Source organism: Hydra vulgaris, chromosome 04 (genome assembly GCF_038396675.1).
Source record: "Hydra vulgaris chromosome 04, alternate assembly HydraT2T_AEP".
Taxonomy (NCBI): domain Eukaryota; kingdom Metazoa; phylum Cnidaria; class Hydrozoa; order Anthoathecata; family Hydridae; genus Hydra; species Hydra vulgaris.
This window is the reverse complement of record NC_088923.1, coordinates 12,482,520-12,498,670: the sequence shown is the minus strand read 5'-3', so window position 1 is coordinate 12,498,670 and position 16,151 is coordinate 12,482,520. Positions and strand designations below refer to the sequence as shown.

The window sequence follows — 16,151 nt, the reverse complement described above, 5'->3', positions numbered from 1 at the left end:
ACGGTCCATTTTTTCACGCGATATTTATCACAAATACATTTTTGTGACATTCCACTTACGTAATCGCCAATAATTTTCTTTCTTAATTCCAATCCAAGACTGTCGGGAGCCATTTTTGCACTTGAAGTCATAAAAATAATAAAAATAAATAATCACGCTTCTCAAGACTAACCGTGTTACATTTACCTTGTGATGATACAATAATGCTCTGTGGAACACAACGCCTTGGTTGGATGTGGACTGTATTGATGTAATGAAACACTTGTTGTATTTCACTTCTTGTATTGATGTTCTTCGATAAAACACTTTGATAAAACTCACTTCGATAAACTGTCTTGATAATACTGACTGATTGGCTTCCATATACTGACTGAATTACATGTCGATTTACATGTCTCTTATATAGTAAAATGAACCTGTGTGAACCTGTTCTGGAAGATTCTAGATGCTTCTTTTCGATGCTTCTGGAAGCTTCTGGATGCTTCTGAATGTTTCTGGATATTTCTGGATGCTACTGGATGCTTCCAGATGCTTCTTCTGGAAACTTCTGGAAGCTTCTGCATGCTTCTGGAAACTTCTGGATACTTCCTTTAATTATTAAAAAACTTCCGTGATGTTGACACGAACCAGACTTGAGAAAATGAAACAAACCAAAAAAGTTGCACTTGTTTTGTCCGCTGCAAAATGGCACTTGTCAACGAAATTCTGCCTGTGTGCTGTCACCTGTCAGCTGATTGCTCATGTCATGGCATGCTATGACTCCAGACTCCTGAACTGTTTGCTGTGGTAGTATAGTTCATTTTGTTTTTAAGACATGTAAAATTAGGAACACTTTTTAGCATTGTTCGATGTTGGTTGCAAATGTTTTGTCCAATACTGTATGTATGTATGTATGTATGTATGTATGTATGTATGTATGTATGTATGTATGTATGTATGTATGTATGTATGTATGTATGTATGTATGTATGCATAGGTTATTTAAATTTTCTTTTAATATCGGTTATGTGGCATTTATTTAGAAAATATTAAGTCGTAAAAAAAAGCATTTAACTGCAATTATGCATTTTTTTGTTAAAGAAACTAGTTATTTAATGCAGGCATGTCAAAGTTGTGGCCCCCAACATTTTTATCATTTTATTACATATGGTGGCCCACAGACATGCATTTCAAAAATGTTTTATTAAAAACAACGATAAAAAAATTACAAATAGTTTTCTGAACTCCTTTATTAAAGAGGACATGAATACTAAATTAATTTTCTAACTTTTTATTAAAATTGAAACTCTGAAATTAAAACCATAAAAAATTATTTTTATTCACCTGGCCTATTAGATCAGTCATTAACTTGTTGTTGTTGTTGTTGTTTAACATTGAGCTATTTTTGTTTTTGTGTTATTGTCACTAAAATCAAAATGTCTCATTCGAAACCAAGTGCAAGCAGAAAACGTAAAATTGAAGATGAAAAAAGAATTTTTCAATCAATATGGGAAGTGCTTTACTTTTTTACAAGCATTAATAAAAGTATTGTTTGTCTGATTTGTCAACAAAAAGTTTATGTGCCAAAACAATTCAATATCAAGGGACACTATAAAACTCATCAGGAACAATTTGAAATTTATTAAAAAGATAAATAGACAGGCAAATTAAATGAACTAAAAACCAAACTAAAAAAGCAACAAAATATTTTTCATTCCATGAACAAATAAAATTAACTCGTAGTCAAAGCAAGTTATAATCTGACACATTTAATTGCATCTCATTCCAAACCTTTCACTTAGGTGAATTTATTAAAAACTGCCTAATTGAAACTGCAAAGATTCTTTGCCCTGAAAAAACAAAGGATTTTAATAACATAAGCCTTTCAAGAAATACAGTTGCTGAGTGTGTAAATGACATAGCAACAGATTTGAGAAGTCGTTAACAAAAATCTGCAAGGATGTTCAGGCCTTTTAAATTGCTGTTGATGAAAGTACAGATGTCAAAGATATTGCTCAGTTGTCTGTTTTTATCCGAGGTTGCAATTTCAAATATGAAATTACAGAAGAACTTCTGGAGTTGATTCCAATGCATAGTACAACAACAGGTGCAAACATTTTTTTGGAGATTGAAAAAATACTGGACAAGTATAAACTTCCAATAACTAAACTTGTGTCTGTAGTTACTGATAGAGCACCCGCTATGATTGGTTCGAAGAAGGGTCTTGTTGATAAATTAAATAAGAAAATTAGCAAAAAGATAAACAATTTTCATTGTATCATTCACCATTTTTTGTTAACTTTATAAGAGTAAGAGGACTAAATCATTGTCAGTTTGCCATTGTTGAATAAAAATGACAGGGAATATGAGGATTTACCATATCACACTGAAGTTTGATGGTTATTATGTCACAAAGTACTCAAAGCATTCAATCATCTGAAAACTGAAATGTTTCAATTTTTGGAAACAAAAGGGCAAGATATTTCAGATATAAAAAATACCAAGTTTCTTCAAGAAATAGCTTTTCTAGTTGATATCACAAAACACCTGAATGATCTGAACATTATTTTGCAAGGAAAGAACAAATTGGTTACCACAATGTTTGATGTCAGAGCTTTTCAAACCAAGCTTTTACTCTGGGAACGCCAAATTAAACAAGAAAATTTGGTACATTTTGAGACGTGCAAGTCTATGATGATGCAAAACCCATATTTTATGTTCAGCAGCTACTCAAAAAATATAAACAATATAAAACAAGATTTTGAAGTAAGGTTTCAAGATTTAAAAAAATGTGAACCAAAGTTTGCTTTGTTCACCTCAACATTCAACTTTGATATTGAAAAAGTGGAAGAAGGTCCTTCAAATGGAATTAATTGAACTTCAGTGTGATTCTTTTCACACATCAATTTCCCAAAATGATTCAATTTGCTTGTCAAATATGTGCAATGTTAGGCAGTACTTATCTTTGTGAGCAACTTTTTTTACACATGAAATGTGAAATGAAATAAAACCCCTGAGAGGTCCAGGCTTACTGATGAACATTTGTCTTCCATAATGAAAGTGGTAGCTAGCTAAGACATAAAACCAGAGCTTGTCAAATTTCTGGAAAATCCAAAATTTTATAATGTTTGTCATTATTTTTACAAAATTCTCCTTGTACATTTTTATTGTGTTTTTATTGTGTGAAATAAATAATGCAAAATTAATCTTCTGTACTTTTTTTTAATAATATTGCATTGATTTGATAGATTTTAAATATAATTATAATCTTGTTTACTTCGCATCAAACTTGGCAAAAGGACGGTTTGGGTTGAAGAGTTACACTTCGTTCATCAAAAAAATAAGTATTAGCATGACATTTCCTTAGGCTAAAGAGACCCCCATACCAAATTGAGTTTGACATGCCTAAAAAACTTAAATTTAGTTTTGAAAGAATGTAAAATAATTGGTAAAACGTAGAATGTAAAATTTTAGTTTTAAAAGAATGTAAAATAATTTTGCAATAATTGTTAAAGAAGACATTTTTTTCTTATCATCTGCTAATTAAAGCATTATATAAAACATGTCTCTCCATCACAGATTTTTTTTTGGCTTAAAGAAAGGTGAAGCGTTTTTGTTAAAGAGAATTCTTTTTACAAATTTTACAAACATCTATAAACTATTTATAATCTTTATAAAAAATAGTTCATTAAATTATGTAAAAATAAACAAAACAAAAAAACCAAATTGTGATAAGCAAATAAAAAATTATGATATGTATAAGATTTTTGAAAAAAATAAATTATAGGAAATATAATCTTTTTCAAATACTAAATTTAGATTTTATCAGTAATTTTTGTTAAAGTTACATTGTTGAAATGATTTTTAACTTGGTTTAAAATTCAATTCAATTTTAATGGGATACTTAAAATACAATAACGACTCAATTTAACTTTTAGCAATGTAAATATCAAAGCTGAGTTACATCTATAAGTGTTTTGCTTTTTTTTTTTTAACATCTTCACTTTTAACAAGACTGCAAGCAACCACTATTAGAGTTGGAAGTTACTGGAAGAGAAAAGATGACGTTTATAAAGGAAGATAATGATTAACAGACGACTTGAAAGATCCAAAGAACAGATGTTGGAAGAAAAAACTTAGACAAATAAAAATTTTTGGAGCGCTTAGGAACAGTCACTTTAAAAGGATGAGACTTAATTGAATGACGAGTAACACAAGAATGCATTATAGTAAAATGCACAAGATATATATATTATATATATTTATATAATATAATATATATATATATATATTTATATAATATAAATATAAATATATTTATATATATATATAAATATATTTATATATATATATAAATATATATATACCTATATATAATATATATATATATATATATATATATATATATATATATATATATATATATATATATATATATATATATATATATATATATATATATATATATATATATATATATATATATTAGGGTGCCAGAAAAAAACATTTTTGAAAAATATATGCTGCCATCCCTTAATGTGTTCTATATGATAAAAAAAATATTGAATTAAAAAATTTTAGAATAAAAAATGCCCTTGAACATTTAATGAGTTCCTAATATTATCAAAAAAAAAAGTTTTTTTCATTTTTAGTTTCAATTAGGCAGTTTTTAATAAATTCACCTAAGTGAAAGGTTTGGAATGAGATGCAATTAAATGTGTCAGATTATAACTTGCTTTGACTACGAGTTAATTTTATTTGTTCATGGAATGAAAAATATTTTGTTGCTTTTTTAGTTAAATCTAATTTTTAAAAATAATAATTATATTATATAAAAATTATTTTTACATAATATAATTATTATTTTTAAAATTTTCATATAATTTCGCTTCATTTGAGAACCAACAAGAACTTTTTTTTGATAATATAAAGAACTTCTTAAAAGTCCAAGGGTCTTTAGGGACCCCTAAAAATATTTTTTATTAAAAAAATTTTTAAATCCAGTGTTGTTTTTTTTATCATATAGAACCCATTAAAGGGGTGGCAGCATATATTTTTCAAAAATGTTGTTCTTTGGGACACACTTATATATTCACCTTTTAATCTCAAATTTTTTTTGTTAAAAATTCTTTCAATAGGTATCGGTCCTGGTTACATTTATGGAGTTAATGCAAGTACATTTCGAATAAATATTTATGGAAACTTATATACAAATATACACAATTTCAATGTATATATAACTATGGCAATATATTCAGAAAGTAGAAATAAATCTGGTATGGTTTATTTAAATTTTTGTAATTTATCTTAATAAATAATATTCCCAATATATTTTACACAACTACACTTTAAATAATTCATTTTAGTATTTTTTTGTATTTAAAAAAAAAAAAAAAATTAAGTTAAAAAAAGTTTAGATTTTTTGGAGTCAATCATAAATACTTCCTTTAAAAGACTTCATTTGACTGCAGGTATTCCAAAAGTTGTGTTCAAAACAGGTTTTGTGTATTAAACACAACTTTAAAAGATAATTTAACAATGAAAATACAAACATTATTTGTATTTTCCTTAAATTTCTTAAATATAATCTGTGTTCTTTCTTGACTTGTAACAATTTGTTATCAAACAATCATCCTAAAATTAAGATATACTAAAGCAAAAAAACACGAAAGTGTAAAAGGCTTTCACACTCCATATCCAGTAGGGAAAGGAAATATTGAAGTTTTTTCTAAAACCGGTTTTTTGAATAAACCGTGGTTTTCAATGTTTTAAAAACCGGTTTTCCGGTTTTTAAAACATTGAAACAAACGATTAAACAAACTTGATGAAGTAGTAGCAATTGCATTTCTCTTTGGCATGGAATTTTCGAAAATGTCATGAGTTGCTCCATTAATGGCATCAGGATTATTCAGATATTTAAGTAAGTTTACTAATATAGCATTCCTCCTGTCAGTGACTCTTTTAGTAAATGAGTCAACTAGCTCTTGACTAAAGGTGTTTTTCTGGCTTTTTAGCTGCTTGAAAATGAACTTCAGAATGCCATCAGATGAGAGCAAGTTCGAATCTCTTCTGCAAAGTGCTTCAGCACCAACCTTGACTGGTTCTAAAGCATTTACTAGATTTTGTAAGGTGGTAAATTCAGACTCAGAAATCATAATATTGCTTGATAACTCAATCAGTGACATTTGAATACATTTCTTAAAGGTAACAAATCTTGAAATCATATCTAGTAAGCTGTTCCAACGTATCTTAGAGTCTAAGTTTAGCTGCAGCTCTTTTCCAAACTCAGACTGGACATGCTTTTGCAGAATCATGTCATTTTTAACTGCAGACTTTCGAAACAATCTGTCACGTTTTCTGACCTTGTTGATGAGTTCTGTGACATCCTCCCTGATCATTGGAAAAGCTGATGCACCTGCTTCTGCTGAAACTTCTAATCCTCCTTCCTCATTGCTGTCATCATCTTCTTGGTCCTCTTCTAGAACAGTGACTTGCTCAGGTGTGCCATTGTCTTCTTTCCTAGATTGCCTATATAGAACATCACAGGTAGCCAAGTGGATTCCATGTTCTAGGCAGAGCTGATGGTCTGGTAAAATTGAGCTAACAAATTTTTTTATTACAACAGCTGTGGTTGCTGGAACAATATCACAGGCAAAACGTAGCCCGAATTCTTTCAGTTTCTCGCGAACAATTACACAACATTTCTCTGCTGGCATAGACCCATGATCATTCCGAGGTTCCAATAATCACCTTTCATATGAACATTTATTTTCATATATCTTCTGTTTCTGGATGAAGTATACTCATCAAGGGTTAAGCTAAATTTGTGACCAACAAGCCTCTTTTCTGCAAATTGCTGCTGATTTGTTTTCTTGATAACTTTATGTTTCATCAGCAGAGCCTTAATTTATTTAGCATCTTTGGGCAATTTATATCCTTGTGTCTCTAGAGCTGTTCTCAAACGTTGACTAGTTAAGAAAACACAAAAGGGCAGCCCGTCACTTGAAATAAGCTCAGCCAAAACAACATTAACAGGATCCTTTGTCTTAAAAAATGAATCAATGGGTTTGATGACTTTGAGTTTCTTCTCAAGAGTAAACAACAGCACCAAACGTGATGTTGTGCTTTGTCCTCAGGCGGTTCCTTATGGAGCTTGTGGTTCCTCCTTTGCACTTAATTTCTTGGTCGTAGAGCTTGCACTTGGCCAATTCAAGTTCTTTTGAGTGCAAAAAGTGCTTCCAAACTGGTGTGTTATCCTTGTTGACTTCAGAAAACGACATTTTTGTTTTTGTGAAAATTTGTTTAATTTTTTTGCAGTAACTTACTGTAATTGCAGTAACTTACTGTTAATTTGTTAGTAATTTGCAGTAACTTACTGTTAATACTTAAATTGCAGTAACTTACTGTTAAAGTTCAAGTGGAAGCAAATTGAATGTTTTCATTTATTTTCTCAAGCAACTACACATCATGAAAAGTTTTAGAATTGCCAAATAACCAAGTAAATTTTGTAAAAAAGATATATATCCAAAAACCAATTTTGAAAATAACATTTTTGGTTTTTGATTTCCAAAAATTTTACGGTTTCCAGAAACCGGTTTTCCTTTCCCTAATATCCAGGGTTGGAAAAAACCCTAAGTTATTTAAAAAAATCTAACACAAAGTTTTTTTTTAGGTTTTAAGGTTTCTTTGGGTTTTTTTAAAAACTGATCTTAGTTCCAAATTTTTATTATTGTACCTATACTGTAATTTTTTTTTTAACTACATAGATTCACCTCCCCATTGCTCCTGTGTCCACTACAGTCAAACATTTTTTAAAAGTATTTACTTTGTTTATAACTCTTTTTCAATCCTGAGAGAGAGGTCGCACAGAGAAACAGATTGAGCACAGTAGTTTCTGAGAAACGGGGTAACCTTTTGACTGTGAGCCAAATGTTTGGCTAATTTTTAACCAACATGTTCAACATGTTACTTCAAAAACTAGTTTGCGCAAATTTACAAAATGTAATCTACAAATTTGCAGTCTTATGTTGCAACCTTGTAGATTACCATCATCAGGGGTGACTAAAAATGCTTTTTAAACATTTTTGCATTATAGAAGAAAACTTTAGCTTAATCACAACTTTTTTTTAAACAGAATTCAGCTGTTCATTTGCCTGGTTTTAAAATCAGTTGAGAATGAACAGCCAACTATGGGTTACTACAATCACTACATGATGTTTTTATTTTTCAGATCATGGATAGATTTGTTTTGCCTGTGGATTTGTACCTAAGCCTAAATTGTTTTTAAGAATATCTAAGTTTCATTAAGAATCATTAAGAATCATTACAGCATCTTCACCACCAGGGTCTTTATTTTTTCCTGGAATACTTTTTATCACCTCTGTTTTGCTCCTCCAGTTTGTCATATAACTAATTGTTTGAACAAATAAACTTTCTTTTGAACTATCAAGTCAGGTTTATCCACCATACTTTTTTGGAACTTGATTCCATAGTTTATGGGAAATTCATTGAAAACCATTTTTGTGGGTTTTTTTGGACCATTCGTATCAGTTTTACAAATTGTTGATTCAAAAAGTTAATGCTTGTAAACGTTTCTGAAGTTTTAAAATTTTTCTAGATTCAATTAATTTATTTTGATTATTTTTTAGTTTTATAATTTATAAAAATAGTTTTTATGTTTATAATTATGTTTATAAATTAAAATTTGTAAATTATAAAAATATTGTGTCAAGATATATATTATAAAATAGTTTGTAATTACAAGTAACAACGTTTTTCTTGTCTTTTTTATTATAGATTATTAAACAAGTATTTATATTATTATTTATGTAATTTATTATGAATAAAAAGGATGACATTAAAAATAAAGTTTTGGTTTAAAATTCTCCAAATATAAAAAATAACAAATACTACTATACGAAACCATATGCGCATATATTTTATTATTTATGACTTAAATGTGCATTTCGATGAAAGTTTTAAATATAAAACATAATTTAACAATAAACTCAATCAGTACAAATTTTATTTAAAAAAATATAGCAAATTAAGTTTATACATCGGAGTTATCACTATCACTTTCTCTTTCTAAATCTGATATTGTTAATAGAGAAAGGTCGATATAATTTGCATTGGCAGATTTTTTTTCGTTTTTCTGGATAGCGATGAGGAGCAGCAGATAGTCTTCTTATCTTATCTTTATACCATGCATCCAAAGCAGGGGTTAGGTCTAATTTCTTGATGCTGCATCCTTCTTCGCTTATTCGTAAAAGAGATTCAAGACAACCACAAGATAGTTTGTTTCTCCAATCCGATTTTGCTCTGTTAATGGGGGAAAACATACATTCTACTTTAGCGTTTGTAAATGGACAAAGTAAAAGCAACTCAAGTACGTCTAACACATTTCTGCATTCAGCAATAATTTTATCTGATGTAAATATTTTTTTTCCACGTTTTCAAATAGTATTCACCTAACGAATTTTTTAACATTGGAAATATATAACTTTTTAAAACAATCCACTCAATAAAAATTTCATCAGTTTTACACCCCCCATTTTTTAGGAGGTCTTTACAATGTGAAACCACTTCTGCTATTTCTTTATCACCAAATGTAATCACAGTGTACATTGGTCAAAAAGAAAAGTCCAAAAGAAAAATTAAGTTACAGAATAAAGGAGATACCTTAATATCTTTGAAACGTAAATCCATACTAGTAGTTAAACTATTCATTATGTTAGTATAAATGTGTTGCACCGATGCATTAGCTTTATTAAAATTTTTCAAGGAATGTTTTGGTAAATAAAATTGCCATCTTTTTCGACTATACTTTCAATTAACTTTTTGTAGTTTGTTAAAATAGTTTGCTCTGTTGAAATATTGCTTAACTAACTATTCAACAGAACTTTAAGTTTTTTCATTGTTCAATTAAATTGCTACTCCCTGCGGACAGCTTTTACAGGGTCATGTAACTCTTGCTGGAAGCCAACACTCAAGGATCTCAATGGTGCAAGAACATCTAGATAAACAGATAAATGTATTACAAGAGATGAATTTTTCCAAACTTTTAAAAACCCCTTTAATTCAGGTTTTTTCGACGGCTGAGAATCTGTTAGGCTAAGAGACTTTATACGAGAATTGAATGCACCATAGTTAACTAAAGCTATTTTCATTGCATTCCACTTATGATCCAGCTAACGAGTACTGTATTATTTTGGTGGTTTAGGATTGGATTTTTCCCAAGCTTCTGATAAAAGTTTCAATTCTCGTAAATGTTTTGGCAATTGTTCATAAAGTCAATGTAACTTTAGTAAGAAGTTTTTATAATTTGCAAATGCAGTAAATTTTTCAAAAGCATCTTTCAGTGCAAGCTTGAGACGATGGTTCAAACGATGTATTACTTGAAACCATAGAGATTTTTTTTTAAGTAATGTTCCTAAACCTGAATTAACATTAAGATTTACGCTAGCTCCATCTACGTTTAACCCTATGAGTTTTTTAGTCATGTCATTTATTCCAATTCTTGCAAATGCTTGTTCTAGACAGATTTGTAAACCACAGGCATTACCATTGTCAGGGCTTTCAACCAACAAAAGTTTAACGCATAGACTGCCCTCAAACAAATACAACACATATACTAATTCCTGTTCAAGTGTATCAATATCACAACTGCCATCACTTAAGATTGAATAGTATCTCGACTTTGTAAAATCATCTTTGAAAGAATCTTTAGCAATTTTACTGATGTAATCTGTAAAAATACCAGCAGCTTGATTAGTTGAGTAACTATTACCAAGATCAATGCCGTTTTTTTAATTAGCTCTAGCAAATCAGGGAAATCGGATAATGGATGTTCTTTTTTTGCTAAATAGTAAACTGTATTGAATTTCTTCTTAAGTGAGTCGCAATCTTTTTCACCCATTTCTCATAGCCCTTTTTTAATATCAGTGTTTTTATTTATATATTCCTTAAAATTTTCCGCACCCGGTAATCGATGCTCCGATACCCGACACCCAATAATACTTTGATAATTGATGAGATGTGCTTCCTTATGTTGTTTACTGTTGCAATGACTTCTTACGCTATCTTTTCTAAATGACGGCGTTCCAGGGCGAATTCACGAAATATAAAATTTTTTGATCTAATTTACAATAGTTATCTTTAGTTTTTGATAAGAAAAATAATGCCATATTTTTAAATATTTAGTTCACTTGATCTACTACACTTTCAATTTAATATATTTTAAACCTTTAATTTTAAAAGTTTTTAAACCTTTTTAATTTGCTCAAAATGATTGTAAATTGGAAAGTCATTTGGCAAATTAAAGCCATTAAAGTCTCAAAGCCATAGTTATGAAATAGTTTCTTTTATTCTTCAACCCTTTACTACCATCATAAAATTTTTGCAGACTTATATAACTAACCGCCACTGACAATAACAAATAATACCATGCTGGAATATTATGTCAGTGTTATGTTTTTTGGTATCGATTTTTTCATTCCAATTATTATTTTATTAAATGTATATTTTTAACTATTATTAATATTTTTAATTATATAATACTTACTGGAGTAAGTATGGCTCCCATGACCATGGCCGTACAGAGGGGGGCAAAGGGGTATGTTGTCCCAGGATCCGGCTATGTTTAAGGGCCTGTAAGAAAAAAGAGGAAGATAAAAAAAAATTTGAGCCAATTCGGCATTACATGGTGCATATTTTCAGCCAAGGTAGGGCCCACAAAAAATATTGCCCCAGGGGATGTCTTGGCTCTCTACAGCCCTGCCCATGCCTCTAACTTTTTGAGCTACCATGGTCCCCCGTTGCCCACGTGTAATTTTATTTGTAGAATACCTTTTTTTTGTTGTTGGAGTATTTATTTTTTATTCTTAGCTGATTTTGGAAGCTAAAGTTAAATGTTGCTAACTGAGTCGGATTCTAACAGAAGGAAAAACCATTGAGGCATTTAACAATAATTACCTGAAGACCTTATTGCATCTACATTATTTATAAAAATAATTACCTGAAGATGTTGGAATGTTTTAATTGAAGAAATTTCTTAAAATCAGAACTATTACTAGGCTGCCCTCATGGCCCCCTTAATCCGGTAAGGGGAGAGCAGAGAGGCAGCAAAATTAGGGACCCTTTTTCAAATTTTAAAGGGCTCTTTACTAAATTTGAAAAGCAACTGCACTAGCAATGTCATTGCCAGATCTCCCGGTTAAGTATTCAGACCATATGCTGTTGTATACCCTTTTGTTAATATTACAATAACCAGTTAAATTTTAAACATTAAGTTTACTAAAATAATAAAAGCTTTATACATTAGCTTTTGGCAGATTAAAAACATTTTCAAGATCAAAAACTACAATTATAATACCGTTAATTATCTGTTGATCCTTGGTTCTTTCCTCAAATCCTTCTATTTTTCTTTGGATGTGCAATTCTTGCTGATACTTTCTTTCCTCTGATGGTTGTTCAAGGATTTTATACTATTCGCATTCATCACATCTATCTTTCATAGTTTTAAAAAATGATAAAGTCCTCATTGAAGACTTTTCTGTAAATGTTTTCTTTTACAGAATTTTCATCTGTAACCTTGTACAGATCATACATTTTTGTTAAAGTTAAACTACCATCTAAATATTGCTTATTGCATTTGAAACGGCAATAATGTGATTCGACAACAGGAAATGATTTAATGTGATTTCTAACCATTTCTAGTTTTTCGTTTGATGTATGTTTTTTTCGACCTTTGAGTGGTGATCTTGGTACAGAAGTTGTTGGATTTTGAATTTTTTCATGAAAGTAATATATACGTTGTTGACTGATGCTCAGTGTGCCACAAAAAAATTCTTTACAAACTTGCACAAGTGTATTGTTGTGTTCTAAATAATACTTGTACACATGATTTTCTTCTCTTTTCTTTGTATGTTCGCTTCCGAAGCGGTTCACCCCTAATGATGTACTTACTATAAAAATGTAGCTTTTTCTCATCCCACAATTTATAAAATTGTTTCATTATTTGATTTCTTTTTTCATTGGAAAAATAATTACTGCATTTATGCCTACATTTCGGTTTACAGACTCCTTTAACTTTTTTTGTAGGATGTAGTTGTCCTTTAATTTCAACATACTCTTCTCCCCTTTCTCTTTTTGTTTTCCTTATATTTTTTCGCCAATTTTCTGAGGTCCTTTTTCTTTTTTTAGTTAATGTTCTTTTACTTTCCGTTGTTGAAATCAAAGATTTAGATTTATTTAAACTATCTTCATTTTTCTTTGTAGATGTATTATTACTTTGTTCCACATGTTCAATGTTGTAAATATCCTCTGTCATACTCATGGTTTCAGTTTCATTTATAATATTATCATTATTTTCAATTACTAACAATTTATCCAATATAAGTGTTGACTAACTGACAACAACTTTTTATCAAACAACTTGTCATGCGACCTCACCGGACGCAGTGAGTGGCTTAGCTGGATATTAAACAGAGCAGAACTAACAACAATTTGGAAGTTAAACCACAGTTATACATGCATTATAATAACGTTTTGGTTTGTTCAATATCCGGATGAACAAAATGTAATAAATTGATGTTGTCTTATTTGGATTTTGAACGAAAGATATCTGAATATTTTGATAAGAAATGCAGATTCTGTATATTTTATAATAGATATTAAACAAGCTTATCTTAAATTGAAATTCTGTAACAGTAACTCATTTTCAATAAAAAGTAGATATTGAACAAACCAATTCTAGAGTGACGTTGTTACGAGGGGGAGGGAGGTGTCTTGATTTTTCGACGCAACATTTTTTTTTTCAGAAAAGACTTTCTTTTAATTAAAAGAGTATCTAGCCGAATCAAAACTCGCAATTGATGTATCTACATGTTGGTTGTAAAATCAACTATGCCTAAATCTTACTTAGTCAATGTGTACACTCTGTTAACAGAGTAGTTACAGCCTGTTAATGGACTGTTACGGCTGTATGTGTAGTGCAATGGCTGTATGTGCAGTGCAAATTTATATGGCTCAAGTGCAGAACTTTATTTAGTTAGTGCACAAAAGTGTGAAGTAAAAAGAAAAATCTTTGTGCATTAACTAAAAAAAAAAAAAAATAGTTTTGATACTGAGAAGTGAGATACCTTGGATAATAAAAAATCGGTTTAAAAAAATAATTTTGATATCAAGAACCTGGAAGCCTTGATTTACTAGCCAGAAGCAGAATCCACTCGACCACGCTTACAACGCTGGATTAAAGAAAATTGTATTCATAAAATAATATTTTTACATGTATAATATATTATTATTTATTATATATTATATATATATATATAATATTTTGCATTTATTATATATCGAAAGAATAGGTTTTTAAAATTGGTATCATGTTTAGGATAGTGATGTTAATTTATACAATTTTACACGGAACTATTGAGGTGAAAAAAAAAACATTAAACAGACTGAAAAGCACCAATTAATTAGCTCAAAGAAGCTCAGAGAATTATATACATTATTATATTTATAATCGTTTTGTATTTTGTATAGATTTGCCCCGTCCCCCCTCCTTAAAAAACTTTAAAATTTTTTTTAAGGGGGAGGGGGTACAAAAGTGTTGCATATAATTGGGGGGGGGAGGGGGTCAATAAAGTGTTACGGGTGTGTTGCAAGGAGGAGGGGGGGGGGAGGGGACAAAAAATGTCAAAAACTGCGTGACGTAGTTTATGGACAACCCCTTATTTGTCAAGTTTCATGTTTGGGATTGTCCATTGTTATGTAAAGCAAACTTTCACAATAGACAAAACAAAAAAAGTCAAAAGTTTTCCCTAGCAGAGTCTAAATTTAAACAAAAAATCAAAATATCCCATTAAGTTTAATGGCAATCACTGCATAAAAGAGCTTAGTATCTCCTACTTCCGTTTTTTAAATATATTTTGCGTTGAGTAATTTATGGGCGATCCCTTTCTAAAATAATTCCTTTAATTTTTGTCATATAACATTAAGTATTTGAATTCTGTATTTGCTTTTTCTTTTTCTGTATTTGTATTTACCTAGCTATGTATTTACAAATACATAATGCAGTGGTTAATCTAGCTTGATTTACAGCTGTTTCATAAAAGTAATATTTTAAACATGTAAGTTATGAGTCTATGAAATATATATATATATATATATATATATATATATATATATATATATATATATATATATATATATATATATATACATATATATATATATATATATATATATATATATATATATATATATATATACATATATATATATGTATATATATATATATATATATATACATACATATATATATATATATATATACATATATATATATATATATATATATATATATATATATATATATATATATATATATTTATATATATATATATATATATATATATATATTTATATATATATATATTTATATATAGGCCTTGTTTTAAAGTGTAAACTCAAGCGCTAACGTACGCGCTTTAATGTAATTTAACGTAAGCGGTAAGCCATTTTTTATTGTTTTTAAATATTTAAACAACTCTAAAGATATCAATTAAGCGGTAAGATAAAAAAAGTAATTAATGTTATGTAAAAAAGTAATTAATGTTATTATAAAGTTTGAATGTTTATATAAAATCAATTACATAAAAAAATTTGCATAAAAATTATGTTTGATATTCGCGCTATTTGCAAATGTAATAAGTTATATATATATATATATATATATATATATATATATATATATATATATATATATATATATATATATATATACATATATATATATATATATATATATACATATATATATATATATTTATATATATATTTATATATATATATATATATATATATATATATATATATATATATATATATATATATATTATATATATATATATATTTATATATAGGCCTTGTTTTAAAGTGTAAACTCAAGCGCTAACGTACACGCTTTAATGTAATTTAACGTAAGCGGTTAGCCATTTTTTATTGTTTTTAAATATTTAAACAACTCTAAAGATATCATTTAAGCGGTAAGATAAAAAAAGTAATTAATGTTATGTAAAAAAGTAATTAATGTTATTATAAAGTTTGAATGTTTATATAAAATCAATTACATAAAAAAATTTGCATAAAAATTATGTTTGATATTCGCG

The 16,151-nt window shown here is 28.6% G+C and overlaps 1 protein-coding gene across 2 annotated transcripts in view; it reads left to right on the top strand.

Moving 5' to 3' along the window:
• The window catches only part of LOC101240045 (fibrillin-1), a 178,117-nt gene that overhangs the window by 58,266 nt on the left and 103,700 nt on the right, over positions 1 to 16,151 (top strand). For both annotated transcript variants that reach the window (XM_065795472.1, XM_065795473.1), the window contains one exon: positions 5,118 to 5,255. In XM_065795472.1, the coding sequence (XP_065651544.1) occupies positions 5,118 to 5,255 (138 nt within the window). The remainder of the gene's footprint in view (positions 1 to 5,117; positions 5,256 to 16,151) is intronic.